Source organism: Oncorhynchus tshawytscha, linkage group LG26 (genome assembly GCF_018296145.1).
Source record: "Oncorhynchus tshawytscha isolate Ot180627B linkage group LG26, Otsh_v2.0, whole genome shotgun sequence".
NCBI lineage: Eukaryota > Metazoa > Chordata > Actinopteri > Salmoniformes > Salmonidae > Oncorhynchus > Oncorhynchus tshawytscha.
In genome coordinates this window covers 34906615-34933027 of record NC_056454.1, presented here as the reverse complement: position 1 = coordinate 34933027, position 26413 = coordinate 34906615, and the positions used below count along the sequence as shown (strand labels likewise).

The 26413-nt window shown below is 43.1% G+C and overlaps 1 protein-coding gene across 7 annotated transcripts in view; it reads left to right on the top strand.

Annotated features, from left to right (window-relative positions):
- Positions 1-21247, top strand: part of LOC112225571 (zinc finger protein Helios) — a 31214-nt gene extending 9967 nt beyond the window's left edge. For 5 of the 7 annotated variants that reach the window (XM_024389652.2, XM_042306516.1, XM_024389650.2 and 2 more), the window contains 6 exons: positions 6311-6418; positions 9468-9656; positions 11229-11396; positions 14995-15132; positions 15538-15669; positions 18580-21247. In XM_024389652.2, coding sequence (XP_024245420.1) covers positions 6311-6418; positions 9468-9656; positions 11229-11396; positions 14995-15132; positions 15538-15669; positions 18580-19442 — 1598 coding nt within the window. In that variant the 3' untranslated portion in view covers positions 19443-21247. Of the gene's footprint in view, positions 1-6310; positions 6419-9467; positions 9657-11185; positions 11397-14994; positions 15133-15537; positions 15670-18579 lie in introns of those variants that run through there. The other 2 variants (XM_024389651.2, XM_042306518.1) reach the window with 2 other exon arrangements.
- The last annotated feature ends 5166 nt before the right edge of the window (positions 21248-26413 follow it).

The following is a 26413-nucleotide window of genomic DNA, read 5'->3' as shown; positions in this document are numbered from 1 at the left end:
GACAGACAGCACTGCCAAGGGATAGCCGCCCGTTGGTCACCTGAGATTTCCTTCAACTTCAGCGTGGCTTGCAACCTGAGACCAGACCCAGGGATTGTGTCATCATGGTCATGGACCGCGACTCCCAGAGTGCCTCACTCAGCAGCAGCCAATCACAACAATGGAACACTAGTCTACCACATATAATACTAGCATTTTGTTTTAGTCTCCATGGGGGAAGCATGAAGATTGAAGATGAACTGTTGGACTGAAGTGGCCATTGTCTCTATGACATCTCCGGTACTTTCCTGTATAATGTGCTAGCTGGTAAAGTGTTGTCTTTGCTCTGGTGTGGCTCATGTGGGATTTGACACCTGGGTCAGTGGAGGTGCTGTGGTGTTGCTTCTGTTTTGGCTGAGAGGCTCCCCTAGGGTCAGGCTGTAGAAGGGATTGGACAGCTCTACCTTTGAGTGGACAGGACAGCTATCTTATAGCCTTGCCTGTGTGTCAGGGTGGGTGCTAAGAGGATGCAATCTGATCTGATCTGTATGGATAGGACATGAGGCTGACAGATGCAGTAGCCACTAGCAATACATGTTCCATCCTGCACTCCTGTGGTGGCCTGGTGAGCTCCTAAGCCTGAGTGATGGGCCTGGTTGGGACTTGGATGGTGGACCACCCAGGGAAAATATCTGTGCTACTGGACGTGTTGTTGGGGAACTAGCAACGGATTGCAAAGATCGGTGTGGCACTGTGTTAGATTAGGGACTTACACAGCAAATGGGCCAGTGTTACCTAGTGTTGATTTTTCAGTGTAACATTTATACTGTTTATTCAGGTGTTACATTAACTCTGTTGGTGTTAAATTATTACTTAGTGGTCCAAAATAATCCCAGTGTTGGTGTTAATAACCAGAGTTGAGTGTGAGAGTGTGATTGTGTCAGTATTACTCTGTGGAAAGTACAACATTCTCATCAAAATCCTGCAGAGGTGGCACCACAGGTCCCAGAGTGGTATGGCAAAAAAATCTGTTGTAAAAAGGTTTATAATGGGCTACAATGGGACCAGGGTTTTTCTAAGCAGATCACATGGTTTAAAAAACTGCTGGAAAAGCTCCTGTCCTTGGGGAGGATGAAAAGCCAGTCAAACTGCAGCAATCTTGTACTTGTTCATATTAACTATATTTTAAAGAATGTGAGAATATAAACCAAATTTGATCGCGTTGACATTTTCTCAAAAACAAATGGCCTATAAATTCACAATGTTACCGGTTCGTTTAACCTGGCAAGTGGCACAGGGCGCATAGTAGGCTAGACTATGCAGATTGAAACGGATTCGTCTTCCTCTGATGAGGAGTAAGAGAGGTCGGACCAATTTGCAGCGTGGTATGTGTCCATTTTAATAATACAAACTGAACACTATACAAATACAAAATAACAAAGTGAAAGACAGAAACAAGAACCGAAGTTCCGTGTGGAACACACAGACACAGAAAACACTCACCCACGAAACACTGGTGGGAAAAGGCTACCTAAGTATGATTCTCAATCAGAGACTAATGACACCTGCCTCAATCAGAGACTAACGAAACCATACCAGGCCAAACGCAAAATACAACATAGAAAAACAAACAGACTTCCCACACCAACTCACGCCCTGACCATACTAAAAACAAAGACAAAACAAAGGAACTAAGGTCAGAACGTGACAGACCCCCCCCCCCAAAGGTGCGGACTCCGGCAGCAAAACCTGAACCTATAGGGGAGGGTCTGGGTGGGCGTTTGTCCGCGGTGGCGGATCTGGCGCGGGAAGTGGACCCCACTTCACCATAGTTTTTCTCCGCCTCTTTATCCGCCTCCGTGGCCTCTTAAAAACGGCGACCCTCGCCGCCGACCTCGGACTGGGGACCCGGGCCCCCGGTCCCGAATGGACGGGAGATTCCGTCAGCACTGAACGGACGGGAGACTCCGGCAGCTCCGGAGTGAAGGGCGATTCTGGCAGCGCCTGGCTGACGGCTCTGGCAGCTCCTGGCTGGCGGGAGACTCTGGCAGCTCCTGGCTGGCGGGAGACTCTGGCAGCTCCTGGCTGGCGGGAGACTCTGGCAGCTCAGGACAGACGGGAGACTCTGGCAGCTCAGGACAGACAGGAGACTCTGGCAGCTCAGGACAGATGGGAGAACCTGGCAGCTCAGGACAGACGGGAGACCCTGGCAGCGCTGGGCAGGAGGAAGACTGGCAGCACTGGACAGGCGGGAGAACCTGTAGGAAGGAGATGGAGAGACAGCCTGGTGCGGGGGGCTGCCACTGGAGGGCTGGTGCGTGGAGGTGGCACCGGATAGACCGGACCGTGAAGGCGCACTGGAGGTCTGGAGCACCGAGCCTGCTCAACCCTACCTGGCTGAATGCTCCCCTTAGCCAGGCCTCTGCAGTGAGGTGGAATAGCCCGCACTGGGCTGTGCTGGCGAACCGGGGACACCATGCGTAGGGCTGGTACCATGTACCCCGGCCCGAGGAGACGTACTGGAGATCAGATGCGCTGAGCCGGATTCATGGCACCTGGCTCGATGCCCACTCTAGCCCGGCCGATACGAGGTGCTGCAATGTACTGCACCGGGCTATGCACACATACCGTGGACACCGTGTGCCTCACGGCATTACACGGTGCCTGCCCGGTACATCTCTCTCCACGGTAAGCACGGGGAGTTGGCGCAGGTCTCCTAACTGACTTCGCCACACTCCCCATGTGCTTCCCCCAAATACATTTTGAAAAGTTCTGTGGCAAATGCCGCCTCGCCACAAGTTTAAAACCACGCCCATCATTGAAATATTTCCCAGCATGCTTTCCTGCAGGTAGATTTTTTTAGGATAGGTTTTTTTTCAGCTGTCTTTTGGCATGTTCTTTGATTGTTTGATATATTAATCTTATGCTACACAAAGTTAAATACACATTTTCTAAACTAATCCAATCAGTTAGTTAGATTTATAGCACCCGTTGATGAAATGGTTATTCCAGTTTAAATGGTTTAGGTAGTCTAATTTACAAATTTGTTTGGATTGCAGGTTTCAGATGAATAAACATTTTGGTTGTTGCCATCCTAACTCTGGCTGCTGTCGAATAGAAACTACATATCACTTTGCAAACCAGCATAATTGTGTCTGTTGAAAGTGAGTTTCAGGCCACTCTATTAGGCAAAAAAAGTTATCTTAAATAAGGTCTTAAGAGGTACAGGTGAAGTCGGAAGTTTATATACATCTTAGCCAAATACAGTTTTTCACAATTCCTGACATTTAATCTGAGTAAAAATTCCCTGTTTTAGGTCAGTTAGGATCACCACTTACTTTAAGAATGTGAAATGTCAGAATAATAATAGAGAGAATGATTTATTTCAGGTTCTTTCTTTCATCACATTCCCACTGGGTCAGACGTTTACATACACTCAATTTAGTATTTGGTAGCATTGCCTTTAAATTGTTTAACTTGGGTCAAATGTTTCGGGTAGCCTTCCACATGCTTCCCGCAATAAGTTGTGTGAATTTTGGCCCATTCCTCCTGACAGAGCTGGTGTAACTGAGTCAGGTGTGTAGGCCTTGAGGTCAAAGATTTGATGGTTACTCCAATACCTTGACTTTGTTGTCCTTAAGCCATTTTTCCACAAGTTTGGAAGTATGCTTGGGGTCATTGTCCATTTGGAAGACCCGTTTTCAACCAAGGTTTAACTTCCTGACTGATGTCTTGTAATGTTGCTACAATACATCCACATAATTTCCCTCCTCATGAAGCCATCTATTTTGTGAAGTGTACCAGTCCCTCCTGCAGCAAAGCACCCCCACGACATGATGCTGCCACCCTTGTTCTTCACGGTTGGGATGGTGTGCTTTGGCATGCAAGCCTCCCCCTTTTTCCTCCACACATAACAGTGGTCATTATGGCCAAACAATTATATTTTTGTTTCATCAGACCAGAGGAAATGTTTCCAAAAAGTACGATCTTTGTCCCCATGTGCAGTTGCAAACTGTAGTCTGACTTTTTTATGGCGGTTTTGGAGCAGTGGCTTCTTCCTAGCTGAGCGGCCTTTCAGGTTGTGACAAAATATGGCTCGTTTTACTCTGGACATATAGACACTTTAGTACACGTTTCTTCCAGCAGCTTCACAAGGTCCTTTGCTGTTGTTCTGGGATTGATCTGCACTTTTCACACTAAAGTACGTTCATCTCTAGGAGACAGAACGCGTCTCCTTCCTGAGCGGTATGACGGCTGCGTGGTCCCATGGTGTTTATACTTGCGTACTATTGTTTGTACAGATGAACGTGGTACCTTCAGGCATTTGGAAATTGCTCCCAAGGATGAACCAGACTTTTTTTTTCTGAGGTCTGTCTTTTTCATCAGCTGTCCGGGTGGCTGGTCTAAGAAGATCCCGCAGGTGAATCTGGATGTAGAGGTCCTGGGCTGGCGTGACGTGGTCTACGGTTGTGAGGCCGGTTGGACGTACTGCCAAATTCTATAGAATGACGTTAGAGGTGGCTTATGGTAGAACAATGTACATTCAATTCTCTGGCAGCAGCTCTGGTGGACGTTCATGCAGTCAGCATGCTAATTGCACGCTTCTTCAAAACTTGAGACTTCTGTGGCATTACATTTTGCGACAAAACTGCACATTTTAGAGTAGGCCTTTTATTGTCCCCAGCACAAGGTGTACCTGTGTAATGATCATGCTGTTTAATCAGCTTCTTGATATGAATACCTTTCAGGTGAATTGGCAAATGAGAAATGCTAACTAACAGGGATGTAAACCAATTTGTGCACAAATATAAGCTTTTAGTGCAAATGGAACATTTCTGGGATCTTTTATTTCAGCTCATGAAACATGATACTAACACTTTACATGTTGTGTTTGTATTTTTGTTTATTATATATACACACTAGTGTTAAAAATTATATATGAGGTGTTATTGCATAGCACTGAATGTGATAATTCCCTAAAACTGACCAAGTGTAACAGCATCAGCACTAAGTACAGTGTTATTTTTTTTATTATTTATAATTTTACCCCATTTTCATGATATCCAATTGGTAGTTACGACCTTGTTTCATCGCTGCAACTCCCAACGGGCTCAGGAGAGGCGAATGTCGAGACATGCATCCTCCGAAACATGACCTGCCAAGCCCCACTACTTCTTAACGGTCCCAAACTGTCATTCTGATTCCCATGTAAAATTGCGTAAAACTATAAAACAGAGTTTTAGACAGCTTTAATTTAAATGTATTTTTTATCCTTATTGGGTGATCTGTTTATAAATACAGCACTTTTTGTACAAAGTCTCCCCATTTTAGGGGACCAAATGTATTGGGACAAATTTTCTTACTGTATATGTGTATTAAAGTTGTACAAAGTTACATATTTTTTTCCCAGTATTTGGATAATCCTGAATGGAACATTAAAAATGATGAGTGAAAAGGTTTATGATCAAACTTTATCAATGTCGAAGCAAAAGTCATTTTTTATACTTTGGTCATCATACTTTGATCTGGTTTCATCCAAATATCATCACATTTGAGTAAAAACATGATTATGGCTATTCATGACCTTTAACACAATGCTCACTTAACCCAGAAGTCAACCTTGCCAATATGTCGGAGGAAACACTGTTCAATTGACAAGCATCATCAGCTTGCAGGTACCCGGCCCGCCACAAGAGTCGCTAGATGAGCCAAAGAAAACCCACTGACCAAACCCGGAAGGTGCATGGCCAGTTGTGTGCTGCTTTATGGTGCTCCTGGTCATAGATCGAACCCCAGGCTGTAGTGGCTCCTCGGCACTTTGATGCAGTGCCTTAGACCGCTGCGCCACCTGGGAGGCCCAACACAGTGTTAACAATGAAAGTGGACCCATATACACACTGGCCCAGTCTTAAGTTTAAAATTGTCAGAGTTGATTCAACATTGGAACATTTGCTGTTTAGGATCCGGAACAGGGTATCATACAAATAGCCATATTGACACTGGCCTCCTGGCCTAGTTTGCTAAATGATTTCCTCTTAACATAAGTGAAACAAAGCTTAAGATTATCCCCAGGTAATCAGGTGTTTTGTCACTATTTTGGCAAGGTGTGATTGCTTCAACTGACACCTATCAAAAGCAATGTGTGTGTGTGTGAGTGACAGTGTGTGTGTGTGTGTGTGTGTGTGTGTGTGTGTGTGTGTGTGTGTGTGTGTGTGTGTGTGTGTGTGTTATGCTGTTTGTACAGATGGAGTTGTATGCTTATGTGTGCTATGCAGTGCAATGCAATGCAGAGCGATGTTCCCAGCTCTCTTGTTGTCTGTCTGTCTCCCAGGTAACGGAGACTGCCCTCCCAGGAAGACAGAGAACTCTAGAATGTTGGTGGACCTGTCGGCAAACACACCCAATGGACAGCAGCTCCAGCATCCTAATTCACCCACTGGTGAGTGGTTGCTGAACATATACGTGCACACAAACACACACACATATGTATGGATGCAGAGAGGAACATACACACGAGCACACACCCACACTCAAGAGGATTTTGTGTGTTAAGAGAAACAGTTTATCTTATCAACGCATGTCTTATCTGAAGGGTCTTGCATAGTTCCCTTCCCCTAAATGAACAGAAAGAGGAAGAGCTGAGGGTGCTATTCACCATGTGGTAGCTGAAGCAGAAAAGGGAAGCTGTTTCCCGCAGCATCCCCCACGATTAGTACCCTGGTCCCAGATCTGTTTATGCCGGCTTGCCAACTCCTATGGTCATTAATAGTTAATAGGAGTCTGCAAGACCCCACAAACAGATTTGGGGTTCAGGCTAAAGTGTTAAAGAGGGAGATAGCTCTCACAGACTACAGTGTTAAAGAGGTGGATCGTTCCCACTGACACAGCCTGTGTCATCCTGACCCGGAAGTTGCCTAACACCACTCGGCTTCGACACCATTGTTGTAACATAACACTGACTGACGCTGAATTTCTCTTGAAATTGACCAGTTGTGTCACTGTACAAAACTACAGAACATGTTTGCTATATGTTTACAATCAAACTATTAGTAAGGTAGAGCATTTTAAATGCTTTTCTCGTTGACTTCAGCTAAATGCCTCAACAGCGCCACTAGCAAAACTATGAGGGTAATGTCAATTACAGTATGAGGGGAATGTAAACTATGTGGGTGATGTAAACTATGAGGTGTTCAAGACACAGACAGCTATGGGTTGGACAGGCACCCAAGCTCAGATTTGCCTATGATGGCACTTTTCTATTAGCTTGGATACCTAGTTTCTCCTCCTTGGTAACATGACCCATGCTTTGGGAGTTTCTTTCTTTATATTTTATTCATCTGAGTTCTACGATACACTGTTGTCACAGCAACCATCTCAAGTACAGGCAGCTGCGACAGCAAAGTGCAGGGCTCGTCATTTTATATATCCCATCTCCCGTACCCCTCGTCTGGGAGGAAAATATGAAAACCAATAGAGCTCGTCTCGATCTGCTAGTTCCGTGTTGCCAGGATACAGTTCTGGATGATAACCTCAATGTCATGCTGTTAGTAGAACAGGGGCTCCTTCAGGTCAGACAGGGATATAGATAAAGGGGGAATATTGCTAAAGAAAAGACTGCCATGTTGTTTCAGAGATTGTCATGTCATTGCTGACAATAGCAGGAGTCCTGAATTCTATGTGTCCTATGTTGTGAGAAAGATGGATGACATCAACCCTATAGCAATCACCACAGTGGACATTGTTGTCATCCCTAAAGCAAACACCACAGTGGACATTGTTGTCATCCCTAAAGCAATCACCCCACACACTCCCTTGTGTTTATGGAGTCTATGAGCCTAAGGGGACATGGGTATGAGATGGATATAGGTGTGAGAGGTTTGGGGCTATTGCTTTGTCTCCTTGCGTACACACCCTGTGATCATGGTCAGTCACAAATCACAAACAGCCGTGTCTAAAGGATTGCAAGGAGTCACCTTCTGCTCATGTTCAATCTTAAAGGTCCCTGTAACCTATGTTCAATCTTAAAGGTCCCTGTAACCTATGTTCAATCTTAAAGGTCCCTGTAACCTATGTTCAATCTTATAGGTCCCTGTTGCCTATGTTCAATCATAAAGGTCCCTGTAGCCTATGTTCAATCTTAAAGGTCCCTGTAACCTATGTTCAATGATAAAGGTCCCTGTAACCTATGTTCAATCTTAAAGGTCCCTGTAACCTATGTTCAATCTTAAAGGTCCCTGTAACCTATGTTCAATCATAAAGGTCCCTGTAGCCTATGTTCAATCTTATAGGTCCCTGTTGCCTATGCTCAATGATAAAGGTCCCTGTAGCCTATGTTCAATCATAAAGGTCCCTGTAACCTATGTTCAATCTTAAAGGTCCCTGTAACCTATGTTCAATCTTAAAGGTCCCTGTAACCTATGTTCAATCTTAAAGGTCCCTGTAACCTATGTTCAATCTTAAAGGTCCCTGTAACCTATGTTCAATCTTAAAGGTCCCTGTAGCCTATGTTCAATCTTAAAGGTCCCTGTAACCTATGTTCAATCTTAAAGGTCCCTGTAACCTATGTTCAATCTTAAAGGTCCCTGTAACCTATGTTCAATCTTAAAGGTCCCTGTAACCTATGTTCAATCTTAAAGGTCCCTGTAACCTATGTTCAATCTTAAAGGTCCCTATATTCAAACAAATGCATTGTATGGGAGTGTACAATCTCTGGATCTCTGAATATTATTCTGTGGTTACGTTTGTGTGTGTGTGTGTGTGTGTTGTCAGTCACAGATACTAGGAGTCTTGTGGCAGTAGAAAACCAGCAGAGGCCTTCCTGCCTTTAGTCAGTCAGTCAGTCAGTCAGTCAGCACCCCCCTCCCCCACATCCCATCCAGCCAGTCTCTAACCCAGTCAAGTGGAAAACCTCAGGGGCTCAGCAGCAGCACCTGTTTAGGCTAGGCTAGGACATTACCCTCCCCCTCGTCCTTCCTCTTTCATCTTCTTCCTCCCTCCCTCTTCTCCCCAGGGACTGACTGGAACTAGACAAGCCTGTTTCTCATCTCCTCCCCAATAATGTTTAGAGCATGTCACATCACTACACACAGTCCATTTCTGGGAGTAACCAAGTGTATCTTTACATAACATGTTAACTATGTGCATTCCAGGAATTTCAGGTTTAAATATAGCACTTATAGTTGCTTACAATTAAAATAGTGTAATTGTTAGTCAGATGTGGAGAGTCTCTGTCTCAGGGGGTTTAGCATAAACTTTCCTAATACTGTGAGTATCATTATATCACTTGTTTCGCCAGGGGAAATGATATGCAGATTGGATGAACTTATTCCTATCAATGGAGTTAGTCAAAGAGAAAGAGATTTACAAGATGTACAAACCCAACCTTCAGTTCCCACACCTATTGAGAAACAAGGATCACCCACAAAAATAATGGAATTAGCCAAAAACCATCAAACAATAACTTGATTGGTCATACTGGTCTCTTCTAGAAAACACAATCAAACAGGAAGATGAGACAGAAGATGAAGGGGACAGGAGGACCACAGCAGAGGACATGGGCCAAAGCGGGGAAGAGGGATCAGGTTTGGAGGAGCCCATGATTGACAGCCCAAACAACCTACAGGATGGGGTCCCCGGGTCAGAAGGGTCATGTGACCCAGGAACTCGGCTGCCCAATGGTAAATGTTTCTCTAAAGTTGTTTCCTCTTATGTCCCTTCTACAGTATATAGCCCAACCCGTATGTACGCTATATTGAACACCAATGACCCAATACTCTCTGATGTATCTGAGGATTGTCAATGTTTTACCATTAACATCTAGCATATTGAAAAAACCTGTTAGTTATATATAATACAAAATGGCAGATAATGGATACTTCACGTTGTAGCTCAGTACGAGATATTTGACAGACTAAAGACACGTCACTTATCCTATGTTTGAAGAAAATTATAATGCTTGAGTCAGAAATGGCTTATTTTTGTGTCATTGGGTGTGGAGGTGAAAAGCTTTGCTGTGTTCTAGAAGACAATAGTTGAGCCTTTGAATCATTCTCAGGGAAAACATCCCAGGAATCTTCCTCAACCTGTTCCCTAGCCCTTACTGTGCCTCGGTCGTCACAGATTTAGGATCAGATTTTCAATTGTTGGGCTGCAGATCAAGAGCGGATCATCATTATGATAATGATCATGACGATGATGATGATGATGATGAGAGTGCTGTAGTCTAGTTGTGAACCAGGAGAACTATGTACATAGAGACATACAAACACACACTCACCGATGGTAAAACTGGGCACTAAACGTATACAGCACGTTTAGCAATGCAAGACTATAAGACACAATGTAAGACTCTCTAAACCGTCTTCCATCTGAAGACACTCTGACAGCAACGCTTAACATAATACTTTTAACTTATACATATGGTGTGTGCATGTGTGTATGTTTGTCCCTCCTATAACCATACATTGGGTCTGGTTAGGGACGGAAACATTGTAATTATGTACCTACTGTACTGTGTGGTGATAGAAAGAGAGAAAGCTGTAGTAGAGACCCAGAGCGAATAGGAACAGAGCTAACACCTCATCTCACCACACTCTATTTCTGGAGATATAAATATCTCTGTCGTTACTACAGTAAGATCTAGTTCAAATGCATCAATAGTACACAGTGCACATCAGAAACCACACAGCAGTTTGTTTTTCTCTGCACTGAAAATCCTCCTTGAAGTAATATTGGCAATGTTTGTTAGTCTCAGCTAGGGTTTGTTTAATTGAGGCTGAGGACGAGGTTAGCAATTGACGAGTTTAGGGTTTGTTCACCTCCACAGTCCAGCCATGTATAGGTCCTGTGTAGCTGGTAGAGCATGGCACTTGCAACGCCAGGGTTGTGGGTTTGATTCTCGTGGGGGACTGGTACGAAAAAAGAAAAAAAAAATGAAAATATATTTATTCTACTATAAGTTTCTCTGGATAAGAGTGTCTGCTAAATGACGTACATGTTTTACCATTGAAATGTGTTGATTGTTGTTGGGTCGCTGTGAACCTCAATTTCTGTACTTAAGTTCGTTCGGTCCAAAATCCCAGTGAAAAGTGTGGCAACTCAAGACTAGGTTGCTGAGTTTCTGTGGTTATTGTGTGTTGCTGATCTGGCACTATGTTAAAGTGGGACTGTGAGTGAAGCGAGCTTGCACTTCCTGTGCCCATTTCAGCTGATAGGCCATTCCAGTGTAACACTTCCTGTGGCCCTCTCAGGTGATAGGCCATTCCAGTGTAACCAGTGTGGTGTGTCGTTCACTCAGAAGGGCAACCTGTTGAGACACATTAAGCTGCACACGGGGGAGAAGCCCTTCAAATGCCCCTTCTGCAGCTACGCCTGCCGCCGTCGTGACGCACTCACAGGCCACCTACGCACACACTCAGGTCAGCCTCTCTGCCGCCTCTGTTCTTCCTTCTTCTTCCTCCTCTTCCTCCTCATCTCTGTGACTCCTTTATTCACCTATTCCCTCTATACTGAGTCATGCTTGCTTTAACTTTTTTTTATTCCTGTGGTTACTACTGAGTATCATATCCTGGTTTCAATAAATTCTCAACTTGTCAAATAGTTGATGCTATAGAACAGGCTATAGAACAGGTCTGTCTCGAAGTAACTAAAAGCATGATCTCGTCTGACTTGTGTCTAAGTTTGTGTGAGACAGATTAGCAACAGTCCCCACAAATATCATTGTTTCTCATTGTTGGATGGATGCATCTCTCTGAAGCTTTGTTTGCAGACAGACAAGGGCTGTGGTTAGGCACCCAGGACATGATGTTCCTTTCATTCCTATAACCTGCTCACGTCTAGTCTCCTCAGAAAGGAACTCTCGGGTTCTCTGTAGATATATGGGGAGACTAAAGAAACGCTGTGCTGTGTTGCTCTAACTGTAACTCACTGTCCTAGCTCTGCATCAAAGACCCCTCTCTCTCTGTGGTCTCCAATGCCGTGTCTTTGAGACACAGGACAGACAACAGTACGCCGCCATCTCTAGTGTTGTCCTCCTAGAAGTACTCATATGCAGCTACCCATAACCAGAGGGTCTTTCTCTCTGTCTCTTGTCTGTCTTTCTCTCTGTCTCTCATTCTCTTTTGACCTTTTTCTAATTTTCACATCCTGTTTTTTAGGCTAAATTCATTCTTCACTCTCCTCCAGTCAGTGTAGGCAGCAAATGAAGGTGTAGTAAGTAGTAGTGCTGTATGAATTCCCTTTCGCCCCTCAGCCTACCTACTATATGAATCCCTTCTGCCCCTCAGCCTACCTACTATATGAATCCCCTCTGCCCCTCAGCCTACCTACTATATGAATCCCCTTTCGCCCCTTAGCCTACCTACTATATGAATCCCCTTTCTCCCCTCAGACTACCTACTATATGAATCCCCTCTGCCCCTCAGCCTACCTACTACATGAATCCCCTCTGGCCCTCAGCCTACCTACTATATGAATCCCTTCTGCCCCTCAGCCTACCTACTATATGAATCCCCTCTGCCCCTCAGCCTACCTACTATATGAATCCCCTCTGCCCCTCAGCCTACCTACTATATGAATCCCCTCTGCCCCTCAGCCTACCTACTATATGAATCCCCTCCGCCCCTCAGCCTACCTACTATATGAATCCCCTCTGCCCCTCAGCCTACCTACTATATGAATCCCCCCCGGCCTTCAGCCTACCTACTGTTTGAATCCCCTCCGCCCCTCCGCCCCTCCCCTCGGAGTAGGTTCGCATGCCGTTCTCTTACGTACAAGGCTGTAGTTGAAAGGGCTCTTCTCCCTTCTCCTCTCTCTCTCTCTCTGTCCCTCCCTGCCCCCTGGGAGACACATGACACAGTGCCAGGAAACAGGTGAAGAGATTGAGAGGGGAAAGAGACAGAGACAGAGAAACAGAGAGAGACTGACAATGTATTGTACAATCAAAATCAAAATCAAATTAAATTGTATTAGTCACATACACATGGTTAGCAGATGTTAATACGAGTGTAGGGAAATGCTTGTGCTTTTAGTACAGACAATGCAGTAATATCTGTTGTCCTTTATGATCTTTTTGGCCTTCCTGTGACTTTGGGTGCTGTAGGTGTCACAGATTGGCACTGCATGGATTGTGTTGTACAGTATCTGAACCCATCACAAACACATTGTTGAATGGCAATATGAAATCATTCCTAGAATTGCTGTGCAAATGTGCAGTGTGCATGTGATTGGTTATTCTTGGAGGTGTTTTAGATGCTACATGGAGAGCTATGGGGTCACTCGTTTTTGACATTACATGAGACAATAAAAGGTTTCTGAGACAAGAAACAATAGGTTCCTGTTTGTCACCCAAATAGATGCAGCCGACTGAGTCTAAAGGCTGAGAGCGTTGAGGCTATTTGCATGTTCAAGAATAGCTGCTGAAAGCGGGATTTTGGTGATACATCCAACATCTGCAAAAGGCCACGTGGGGGAGGTTGTGTAAATGAGGTGTGTGTGTGTGTTGCCTATTCCAACATGAAAGTGTAACTGCCCATTGCGGCTGGCAGCTGGCGACAGTTCGCAGGTGCTTTGGCCTAGATCATTGGAGCAGACAGACAGTTCGGGGTGTTTTTCCATTACCGTGACATTATATTACTTCAGTTGGTAGAACATTGTATTCTTATAATGCCAGGGTAGTGGGTTTGATTCCCAAGACCGCCCATACGTTAAATCTATGCGCGCGTGACTGTAAGTCCCTTTAGATAAAAGTATCTTAGTTATCAGACTGAAACATGTTATTCCCACAGTAACAGGTCAGGTAGTTTCTAGTGACGTAGTCACCTCTGCTATACATTTCATCACGTGAACTGCTCCTATTTTGGGCCAGAGTCTGGGACACTGGTGGGTGTTGTCTGGACCGCCAACTCATTGTGAATTTATTCATTCATTCATTCATTAATGAGTAATTCATTCATGAGTGAACGAATGAAGATGAATTCATAAATTAATGAGGAAAGATTGGAAGGAAGGGAGGAAGGATTGAAGGAAGGATTGAAGGAAGGAAGGAAGGAAGGAAGGAAGGAAGGAAGGAAGGAAGGAAGGAAGGAAGGAAGGAAGGAAGGAAGGAAGGAAGGAAGGAAGGAAGGAAGGAAGGAAGGAAGGAAGGAAGGAAGGAAGGAAGGAAGGAAGGAAGGAAGGAAGGAAGGAAGGAAGGATCAACCGATGGATCTTCTCTGTGGGAAAGCTAGGTGAGGTTTTGGCCAGTCTCACCAGCATAAACCCCATCTGAATGGAACTGGCAGCATGAATCACTTCCCACCTCCAGCTGCTGAGGAGAAACACATGCATTGTTTAGGTCTAACGTTGGAGTTATTTTCCTCCCACTAAGGGATGCAGAACGTATTGACTGTCTCTGTACTGGGCCTACAGGCCCTTTGAATTATGCAACATAGTAGTAAACTAGTATTTGGCGCCTGGAAGAGTTGTAACAGTTGTTCCTTGGTGTATGAAAGGGACAAGTCTGTATTGGAGAGTCTGGTTTGTGTGAGGGATCCTACTAACTGTGGAGCATAATTACTCCATAGCGCATCATAGCCCTCCTCTATTTTCTGTCTTCTCCATGGGCTCTGTTTGTTTACTACAACCTCCTACAGCAGTGTTTCTCAACTCCAGACCTCCAGGACCCCCAACAGCACACATTTTTGTTTTAGCCCCGGACCAACTCACCTGATTGAACTCATTGAGGGCTTGATGATTAGTTGACAAGTTGAATCAGGTGTGCTTGTCTCGGGCTACAACCAAAAGGTCTACTATTGGGCGTACTCGAGGACTGGAGTTGGGAACACTGTCCTAGAAAGTTCACATAGACTCTGTTCTCCACAGGTTCTATGCGTTTACTACAACCTCCTAGAGAGTTCACATACTGTAGATTTGCGTCACCACAAAAATGCTTTGGACCATGCCCACTCTCTGTCTCTGTCCATCCATCTGTCTATTAAAATAATATTTTGTTATTTTGATATAATTTCTCTCGTTTAGTGGGCAAACCACACAAGTGCAACTACTGTGGGCGGAGCTACAAACAGAGGATTTCATTGGAGGAGCATAAAGAGCGTTGCCATAACTACCTTCAGAGTGTTGCCATGGATCCCACCTCCATCACCGGACCTTATCCAGGTGAGTGTCAATGTCCTGCTCTGGTACAGAGACGTGCTATATGGTACAGCACTGTTGATGGTATAGATGTGGAAACGTCTGCTTTGTTTGTCACTTTTCTGCACCTTGCACTTTCTCTTTTTATAAATGATCATTCAAGCATGAAGTTCAATTGAAGACCAATTGTATTTCTCTGCCTCCTTATTGTAGAGTAAGTGCGAGTACCCTGTAAACTCTACTTAGTTATTTGACATTCATACACCAGCCACCTACTACCTACAAGCCTTGGTGCAGACTTTCATTCTGCTTTTCCACACACACACACACACACACACACACACACACACACACACACACACACACACACACACACACACACACACACACACACACACACACACACACACACACACCTCTGACCCCTAGGTGAGGTCCCTAAAGAGCAGAGGCCCCTGGCCGAGGCTGTTGCCATGGCAACCTTCGACCGCCCACCAGTCATCGAGAGACTGCAGAGTAACATGGGGAAGAGGAAGAGCACCACCCCACAAAAGTTTGTGGGTAAGAATCATCACATCACTTCCTGTGATGGGGCGCACAATGATGTATTGACCCCAAGGATCACTAACTCACAATTACTCATATAAGCTTATATAACTATTGTATTTAAAAGACAATACATCATTTCATTTTTCTTTACAATAACTATTTGAAATATTTCAGGGTTTCATAATTATTCATGTGTTATTAAAGGTAGACTCAGCAAAATTACTTTACCACGAGCAGCACCGGAGATATTGAGATGAGTGAGATGCAACACTTTGCTCTCACACAGTCACACACAGTGTTTGTGCATGCGCATGGGTGCTTCATGCTGTTCACAGCGTGGTGGCCAGGGCACCAAAACAGCTGAGGAGTTCAGCCTCTCACGTCAACACTCTTAGTTGTTACAGAAATTGACCCACCATATTGTTTACGTTTTGCATCTACCTCATATCACTGAGTATTTTGTGGGGTATTTAGTTAATTCCATTTTTTGATTGAATTTTACCTTAGGTTATGTTAAATTCAGTTTACAGTTTAGATTTTTTATGTTCAGTTTGACCGAACTGTTACAGGATGAGTTTATGCATGCAAAAACGGGAATTGCGAGCCTGGGCAGAGGTTTAGCAACAAAAATATTACCTTGATTTAAAATGAACACACTAATCACAGATTTCAGCCTTTTGTTCGATTGTTTTAGATTTAGATTTCAGATCCATTGGTCTTATTCACTGTATTTCTACATTCAATTACAATAAATACATAATCAAAACATTATTTTTCTTTGTATTACGAAACAGTTGTAAAAATTTAGTGGGCATATTAGCGTTGAACACAATTATTTTGTTTATGAGGTATAATTCACTGCACTATTAGATAGAGCGAGACACAGAGAGCGGATGAGAGAGACGAGGGCATGTTTTTCACTCTGTGGTTTGTTACACCTGTATCTCTGCCATAGCTCTTATCGAGAGAGGGGCAAAACAGCTCACCGCATCCCTGTTCTGGAGGGGTTAAACAGTGCATTCAGATAGATGGGGATTTCCACTATTAAACACAAAACCTCTGAGATAATGCAATACGAAAAACAAGAACATAATGCCTAGCTTCTCAAAAGGGAAAAGGTTCAACTTTGACAGGCACTCATATTCATACAGTGCCTTGCGAAAGTATTCGGCCCCCTTGAACTTTGCGACCTTTTGCCACATTTCAGGCTTCAAACATAAAGATATAAAACTGTATTTTTTTGTGAAGAATCAACAACAAGTGGGACACAATCATGAAGTGGAACGACATTTATTGGATATTTCAAACTTTTTTAACAAATCAAAAACTGAAAAATTGGGCGTGCAAAATTATTCAGCCCCTTTACTTTCAGTGCAGCAAACTCTCTCCAGAAGTTCAGTGAGGATCTCTGAATGATCCAATGTTGACCTAAATGACTAATGATGATAAATACAATCCACCTGTGTGTAATCAAGTCTCCGTATAAATGCACCTGCACTGTGATAGTCTCAGAGGTCCGTTAAAAGCGCAGAGAGCATCATGAAGAACAAGGAACACACCAGGCAGGTCCGAGATACTGTTGTGAAGAAGTTTAAAGCCGGATTTGGATACAAAAAGATTTCCCAAGCTTTAAACATCCCAAGGAGCACTGTGCAAGCGATAATATTGAAATGGAAGGAGTATCAGACCACTGCAAATCTACCAAGACCTGGCCGTCCCTCTAAACTTTCAGCTCATACAAGGAGAAGACTGATCAGAGATGCAGCCAAGAGGCCCATGATCACTCTGGATGAACTGCAGAGATCTACAGCTGAGGTGGGAGACTCTGTCCATAGGACAACAATCAGTCGCATATTGCACAAATCTGGCCTTTATGGAAGAGTGGCAAGAAGAAAGCCATTTCTTAAAGATATCCATAAAAAGTCTTGTTTAAAGTTTGCCACAAGCCACCTGGGAGACATACCAAACATGTGGAAGAAGGTGCACTGGTCAGATGAAACCAAAATTGAACTTTTTGGCAACAATGCAAAACGTTATGTTTGGCGTAAAATCAACACAGCTCATCACCCTGAACACACCATCCCCACTGTCAAACATGGTGGTGGCAGCATCATGGTTTGGGCCTGCTTTTCTTCAGCAGGGACAGGGAAGATGGTTAAAATTGATGGGAAGATGGATGGAGCCAAATACAGGACCATTCTGGAAGAAAACCTGATGGAGTCTGCAAAAGACCTGAGACTGGGACAGAGATTTGTCTTCCAACAAGACAATGATCCAAAACATAAAGCAAAATCTACAATGGATTGGTTCAAAAATAAACATATCCAGGTGTTAGAATGGCCAAGTCAAAGTCCAGACCTGAATCCAATCGAGAATCTGTGGAAAGAACTGAAAACTGCTGTTCACAAATGCTCTCCATCCAACCTCACTGAGCTCGAGCTGTTTTGCAAGGAGGAATGGGAAAAAATGTCAGTCTCTCGATGTGCAAAACTGATAGAGACATACCCCAAGCGACTTACAGCTGTAATCGCAGCAAAAGGTGGCGCTACAAAGTATTAACTTAAGGGGGCTGAATAATTTTGCACGCCCAATTTTTCAGTTTTTGATTTGTTAAAAAAGTTTGAAATATCCAATTAATGTCGTAGAACTTCATGATTGTGTCCCAATTGTTGTTGATTCTTCACAAAAAAATACAGTTTTATATCTTTATGTTTGAAGCCTGAAATGTGGCAAAAGGTCGCAAAGTTCAAGGGGGCCGAATACTTTCGCAAGGCACTGTATACTACAGTATATATTTACACTTGTATGTATAGTATACTTGTTGTCGCTAAACATGGTTTCAAGAGGTGTCATTCAACCAGACACTTTCTCCATACATATGTGAGTTTCATTGTGGTAATATGTATTCTGTGCTCTGTGCAGGTGAGAAGATGATGCGTTACAGTTACCCAGAGCTGAGCTATGACATGAGTCTGAAGTATGAGAAGGAGGCAGAGCTGATGCAGGCTCACATGATGGACCAGGCTATCAACAACGCCATATCTTACCTGGGCTCTGACTCCCTGAGACCCCTGGTCCACCACCCCCATCCACACGGTCCACACGGTCCACACCCATCCCTCTCAATGGCTGAGGTGGTAAACATGGGCAACCCCCTCTTCCACCACGTCTACCCCCTGGAACCAGGGCCAGGGCACCGTATGGACCGACCAAGCAGCCGGGACGCCCCACCTCATCCTTCACCTCTGCACCCTCCTCTTCCTGACTTTACTCCCTCCTCCAACGGGCCCATCGCCCTCACCAGACCCAAGCAGCACCAGCTCCAGGGTACCAGAGAGGAGAGAGAGTGTCCTAGCAACAGTGGGCTGGACTCGGCCGAATCTGCACGGAGCAGCCCACATGAGAGGCTGGGTTACTACAGGAACCACCGAAACAACCCCCACCCCCGACCCAGGTCCAGACCCAACCCAGCCAATGGCGGGAGAGAGGAGGGGCAAGGTGGGGCTGAGGTAGCTGGGGTGGGGTTGACAGCGGAGGTGGCCCGGGGAGAGGCGGCAGAGACAAGTCGGGACGGGGTGCGTGTGTTTGGGCGAGAAGGCCGGGAGGTGAGGGTGTTCCAGTGTGAGCACTGCTGTGTTCTCTTCCTGGACCACGTTATGTACACCATCCACATGGGCTGTCATGGTTACAGGGACCCGCTGGAGTGCAACATCTGTGGCCACCACAGTAAGGACCGCTACGAGTTCTCATCTCACATCGTCCGCGGGGAACACACCTTCCAGTAGAGGGCTGGACAAGACAGGAGCCGTCCCTCCCCATCCCCACCCCAGGACTGTGATGTTGAACTAACTGTGTGTGATCAATGCAGCGAACCAAGGCAGAGAATACTAACTAACATTTGCTGCAGCATAATGATACTGACTTTATAATTCCAAACAAATATATGAAGGTCTGGGCCAAATACACATTTTCATTTTTTAAGGTGTTTTGAAGATTTTAAAATTGAGATATGCATCTGAAGTGAGGGATTTCTTTGTGTGGGAAAAAGAGCACAAAGAACAAGTACACCTATTCAGTTTTGTTGTGGTCTGTCTCTGAGATTGTCAAAGAGCAACTAATACTGTGAGTAGTTATATTATAGTTTTATAAGTCGTTTCACTGTCCTTGTCTTGCATACTGTATTGTTGCACTTGTTTGCTGCAACACAGACTGCCATGGAAGAGCTCAACTTGTCAAGGGGGCTTTCCCTGACTCCACCACCCAAACCATTTCATGCAATACACATCTTCTCTGTCTTATGTCAAAAGCCTTGCTAACTGCAAACTGCTCAGACGTGTTGTCACACCAGCCACATTAGAGAGGGAGAGAGAGAAGAGCGAGAGAGAGAGAGAGAGAGAGAACAAGAAAGAGAGAAAGAGAGAAAGAAAGAAAATAAAAGAGAAAGAGAGAGAGACTTACTCAGACATTGATTTACTTTTCCAGACATTGTATACAAATGTATTATTAAAGTTTTGTTCATTACACTAGCTAACTATCTGCTTTCCTTAGAACAGTTCCTTTAACCTTATCAGTTCCACAACACTTCACAGAGGAAAGGAAAAGCACTGCAACCTGCCTCCCTAAACCTGTTCTTGCACTAGCAGCCTGATGCCTTGAGGGATGTGGAGGAATGGATGAGGCACTCCCTGGTTCAATAGCAACTTCACATATCTTTCTCGCAACTTGCCTTTACTCCACTCATGTGTCTTTAGTGAACAGGCTGCTTTCTGCAGATTACATGTCAGTGCATGTTCTCCACTGTACTCCAGGGTTGGGATCAATACCATTTCAATTCAGTCAATGAAAAAAAGCAATGAGGAAAATTGGCATAGGAATTTGGAATTAACTTTTTTTGTTGATAGAATTAAAATAGAATTGATCCGAACTTTGCTGTACAGTGGATATGAATGATGTGGAAAGCATTTAGCCCAATGCACTTTAAACTGATAAACTGCTACTGTAAAGTAGACAGAAAGCAGTGTGGTTTAGAGTTTACTAAGAGCCTTTTTAGAAGGATAATGCCAATGAAGGAAGATGGCACTGATTTGGATCAAATATGATAATCTAGGTGCACTTGGACAAATGCATAAGACAATATACATACTGCTTTTTAGATAACTCATATTTTGCTGGCAAAATATGTAATGTCGCTGTTGTTCTGTTTATTTTGCAGCGTATACCATATTTTGAATTGACACTGTCTTTTGTCTTGATAGTCTTTGGCCATTGGAATGGCCCTATGTATATGGCCAGGAACAGTTCACTGTTCAATTCAAACTTCTCCTCTCCTGCCTGGTCTATGTAACCTTCCTGGTCAAAGTAGCAGCTTATTTCTGTTTAGATGACAGCGACGTGGACAAATTATATATCTACTCATATTGCAACAGACATACGGTACTTCTATTGCAACAGCTTATTGTTACTGTAAAGTATTGGCAATAGTATCTGTTTACACTTTTTAGTTGTTGTAGTATCTCATATACTATTGTACATTGTACATTCCCACACTGCATTATTCTTATTAAATGAGCGCCCCTATTTTTGTATTTAATCACACCTATATCTTTGATAACATATATTTCTATAGGTGTTCTAATGCAACGGTATAGGCCTATTCTATGTTATAATTGTCTTAAGTCTATTATATGTCTGCCTATTTTCTTTGTCTAAACAAATCCACAAACATAACAGCTCGCTATGAAGCAAGCATGATGCAAAGAAATCATTTTTAGAGAGCCAAAGGTTTTGACACACCTACACAATTAAGGGTTTTTCTTTATTTGTACTATTTTCTGCATTGTAGAATAATAGTGAAGACATCAAAACTATGAAATAACGCATATGGAATCATTTAGTAAAAAAAAAAGTGTTAAAGAAATCAAAATATATTTTATATTTGTGATTCTTCAAAGTAGCCACCCTTTGCCCTGATGACAGCTTTGCACACTCTTGACATTCTCTCAACCAACTTCAACTGGAATGCTTTTCCAACAATCTTGAAGGAGTTCCCACATATGCTGAGCACTTGGCTACTTTTCCTTCACTGCGGTCCAACTCATCCCAAACCATCTCAATTGGGTTGAGGGCGGGTGATTGTGGAGGCCGGGTCATCTGATGCATCACTCCATCACTCTCCTTCTTGGTCAAATATCCCTTAAACAGCGTGGAGGTGTGTTGGGTCAAAAACAAATCATAGTCCCACTAAGCACAAACCAGATGGGATGGCATATTGCTACAGAATGCAGAGTGTGCCTTGAATTCTAAATAAATCACCAACATTGTCACCAGCAAAGCACCCACACACCATCACACCTCTTCTTCCATGCTTCACGGTGGGAACCACACATGTGGAGATCATCTGTTCAGATACTCTGAGTCGGTTGGAACCAAAAGTCTCAAATTAGGACTTATCAGACCAAAGGACAGATTTCCACCGGTCTAATGTCCATTGCTCATGTTTCTTGGCCCTAGCAAGTATCTTCTTATTATTGGTGTCCTTTAGTAGTTGTTTCTTTGGAGCAATTTGACCATGAAGGCCTGATTCACGCAGTCTCCTCTGAACAGTTGATGTTGAGATGTGTCTGTTACTTGAACTCTGTGAAGTATTTATTTGGGCTGCAATTTCTGAGGCTGGTAACTCTAATGAATGTATCCTCTGCAACAGAGGTAACTCTGGGTCTTTTCCTGTGGTGGTCCTCATGAGAGCCTGTTTCATCATAGTGCTTGATGGTTTTTAAGACTGCACTTTAAGAAACTTTCAAAGTTCTTGACATTTTCTGGATTGACTGACCTACATGTCCTAAAGTAATGATGTTTTTCTTTGCTCATTTGAGCTGTTTTTGCCATAATATGGACTTGGTCTTTAACCAAATAGGGCTATCTTCTATATACCACCCCTACCTTGTCACCACACAACTGATTGGCTCAAACACATTAAGAAGGAAAGACATTTAAAAAAAATGTATGTTTAACAAGGCAAACCTCTTATCCTCATGAAGCTGGCTGAGATAATGCCAAGAGTGTGCAAAGCTGTCATCTATGCAAAAGGTGGCTACTTTGAAGAATCTCAAATATCAAATATATGTAGATTTGTTTAACACTTTCTTGGTTACGACATGATTCCATACGTGTTATTTCATAGTTTTGATGTCTTCACTACTATTCTACAATGTAGAAAATAGTTTTAAAAAATAAAGAAAATCCTTCAATGAGTAGGAGTGTCCAAATTTCTGACTGGTTCTGTATGAAAAACATATGTCATACCACCTGTAGTAAACAGCACACAATTGCTTTACTATCTCTTACAAAAACATTTATGCAGAGTATAAATATAACATACATTATATGTTATATTTGTCCCTGTAGATAATCTGTTTGTATTCTGTTTTATTCTCTCCTTCCAAAAGCATCGTTGTGTGCAGAAATTGCTATAGCAACTCCCCCATTGAGGAAGACAGTGTCAGCACCAAGATTAGACTTTTGAAGAATTATCTATTTCACAAAAAGTCACTGGGAAGAAAAGAATACAGATGATTGTTTTTGAATGTGAACTCGATAGTGTATAGTTAAATGTATTTTTTATTTTTTTCACCTGCAGCTTTTACTGTGTGTATATGTAGAGGCCTTAGCTCAAAGTGCTTGTTTTTGGACCTACCGCTGTTGTACGAGCCGTCTTACCTCTGTTTGTACAACCTTGTTAAAGAGTGATAAATATAAAGTTGAAGCATCATGTGTAAATATATCTGTAGGCTATAGCCTATATATGAACTTATATGAGCCTATATGAACACAAAGAAGAAGTGATATTATTGACAGACTCCACACTCCTAGATGAAGAGCATACTTGAAGTGGAATTAGTGACGCTCCTGATTGTGATACATTTTTATACTTACTAAAAACTGAGTTAGATTTATATTTTTCTTGGTAAATGTAAAATATGAATAGTTTTGTGAAAATGACATGCTTTTTTATTATTCTTAAGCGCAAACCAACAAAACTGGTAAAAGAGGGTTACTGTGTATTGTTGTATACATATTAAATATGGTGTTTATTTTGGCACTATGAAAATGGGTTAGGAATGTGCACTTATATATTTGTTGTAATGATTATCATGTGGGGTACTCAGGTATTTGTCTTCTATGTACTTCTACTTTTGTATTTCTTAAAATACATATTTTTTTGATAAACTAAATGTAAAAAATAATCATTTGGGATATTGCTTTCCTTGATAGGTTCATCTCTGAAATTGGTGAATTTTGTGATGTTACAAATGCTACAAATTAAAATACCTGAAGAGAATATTGAGGTATTACCAAAACCAATGTTGCTACTGAAGTTTGCTTCCAACATCATTGAAATGAAATGAAGATACTGTGCTGTAAATAGCTAAATATTTGTTTATGACATGAGCTTTCCACTATTAAATTATAGATTGTTTTGTATGGATGTCAAGTGGGATGATACAAGTTATTACCAGTTTGTATGGTGAAAGATAACCGCACACAATCTATGTATCCTAACACCTTAACCCATAAGAGCCTAAGACCCATGAAGCATAAAAAAAATACAAAAACAAATTTTTTGATGAAAAAAGTGTTTTGGCCTTACTGCTATTAGCCCTTACAAATGCACTGATTAACAGATTTACAACGTGAACATATATCTTAGAGGTATAAGAAAGATCAGGAAACATTTATATATATATATATATATATATATATTACATGTATTTAACCCCTTATTTTTGGCACTAAACAGTCTCCTTATATACTTACATCCATTTTTTCAACTGATACCATGGTACGTTCAGATGAGTCTTGTGAGGCCTGTGAGGTGTCTTGTGAGGCGTCCTAGAGCAAAGCAACCAAGGTGTACGTGTCAGTGAGAGTCTCACCTTTGCAGATAGGAGTCGGATTAGTATATAGCCCAAACTTTTAGGAAAGGGAAAGACAGAAGTTGGCAGATAAGCTGTACTGACTTCAGACGAGTCCCAAGACGCTGGGGGTTGCAGAGAAAAACGGAGAACACCAGCGTGTTAATGAGAGTCTCATGTAAACATTATTAAACTGATTCGTGTTCCATTATTAAAGTGACCAGTGAGTACAAGTCTATGTTCATAGGGCAGCAGCCTCTAAGGTGTAGGTTTGAGTAACTGGGTGGTAGCTGGCTAGTGATGGCTATATAACAGTCTGATGGCCTTGAGACAGAAGCTGATTTTTAGTCTCTCGGACCCAGCTTTGATGTACCTGTACTGACCTCGCCTTCTGGATGATAATGGGGTGAACAGGCCTTGGCTCAGGTGGTTGATGTCCTTGATGATCTGTTTGACCTTCCTGTGACATCGGGGGCTGTAGTTGTCCTGGAGGGCAGGCAGTGTGTCCCCAGTGATGCTCTGGGCTGACCACACCACCCTCTGGAGAGCCCTGCGGTTGCGGACGGTGCAGTTGCCTTACCAGGAGGTGATACAGCCCGACAGGATTCTCTCAATTGCGCATCTGTAAAGGTTTGTGAGGGTTTGTGAGGGCCAAGACCTCAGCCTCCTGATGTTGAAGAGCCACTGTTGTGCCTTCTTTACCACACTGTCTGTGTGGGTGCACCATTTCATATTGTCAGTGAGGTGTACGCCGCGGAAATAGAACCTTTTCACCTACCTACTTTTCATATACAGTGTGGACACATCTACTCATTCAAGGTTTTTTTGTTATTTTTACTATTTTCTACATTGGAGGATAATAGTGAAGACATCAGAACTATGAAATAACACATATGGAATCATGTAGTAACCAAAAAAGTGTTCAACAAATCAAAATATTTGTTAGATTTTAGATTCTTCAAAGTAGCCACCCTTTGCCTCGATTACAGCTTTGCACACTCTTGACATTCTCTCAACCAACTTCACCTGGAATGCTTTTCCAATAGTCTTGAAGGAGTTTCCACATATGCTATGCACTTGTTGGCTGATTTTCCTTCACACTGCGGTCCAACTCATCCCAAACCATCTCAATTGGGTTGAGGTTGGGTGATTGTGGAGGCCGGGTCATCTGATGCAACACTCCATGACTCTCCTTCTTGGTCAAATAGCCCTTACACAGGCTGGAGGTGTGCTGGGTGATTGTCCTGTTAAAATAAAAAGGATAGACCCACTGAACGCAAACCAGATGGGCTGGAATATTGCTGAAGAATGTTGTGGTAGCCATGCTGGTTAAGTGTGCCATGAATTCTAAATAAATCACAGACAGTGTCACCAGTAAAGCACAACCACACCATCACACCTCGTCCTCCAAGCTTCACGTGGGAAATACACATGCAAAGATCACCCGACCACCTACTCTGCACTTCACAAAGACACAGTGGTTGGAACCAAAAATCTCACATTTGGATTCATCAGACCAAAGGACAGATTTCCACCTGTCTAATGTACAATGCACTTTTTCTTGGCCCAAGCAGAGACTTCTTATTATTTGTGTCCGTTAGTAGTGGTTTCTTTGCAACAATTCAACTATGAAGACCTGATTCATGCGGTCTCCTCTGAACAGTTGATGTTGATATGTGTCTGTTACTTGGACCCTGTGAAGCATTTATTTGGGCTGCAATTCCTGAGGTAACTTTGGGTCTTCCTTACCTGTGGCGGTCCTTATGAGGGCCAGTTTCATCATGGTGCTTGATGGTTTTCTGAATTGACTGACCTTAAAGTGATTATGGACTGTCGTTACTCTT